Here is a 276-nt window from a genome sequence, read left to right on the forward strand (position 1 = left end):
CCGGCGGAGCCGTGTCCCTTCCCCCCCCCCTTGTCCTGCCACCAGCTGCCAGCACGCACACTCCAAGAGCCGCATCCCAGGGCCAAACACCCGAGCTCACTCACCTTCAGAAGTGCCACACAGGAGCAGTGCCAGGAGCCCCAGCAGGGAAAGCAGGACCCAGCTCTTGCTGCTAAAGCCAGCCATCGGGATCCCAGGCAGCGGCTGTGCCCCGGCTCCTGTCCTGCCAGCCCTGACGCTCCTCCACTAGCCTATATATGGCTGGCAGGGGCCGCG

At 66.7% G+C, this 276-nt stretch overlaps 1 protein-coding gene across 1 annotated transcript in view; it reads right to left on the reverse strand.

The window, feature by feature from the left end:
- The window catches only part of CCL20 (chemokine (C-C motif) ligand 20), a 1,703-nt gene extending 1,517 nt beyond the window's left edge, over positions 1-186 (reverse strand). Inside the window, exon 1 of the mRNA XM_010139166.1 lies at positions 105-186. Within this exon, the coding sequence (XP_010137468.1) occupies positions 105-186 (82 nt within the window). The remainder of the gene's footprint in view (positions 1-104) is intronic.
- Positions 187-276: the final 90 nt, after the last annotated feature.

This window comes from Buceros rhinoceros, unplaced genomic scaffold (assembly GCF_000710305.1).
Source record: "Buceros rhinoceros silvestris isolate BGI_N320 unplaced genomic scaffold, ASM71030v1 scaffold36550, whole genome shotgun sequence".
Lineage (NCBI taxonomy): Eukaryota > Metazoa > Chordata > Aves > Bucerotiformes > Bucerotidae > Buceros > Buceros rhinoceros.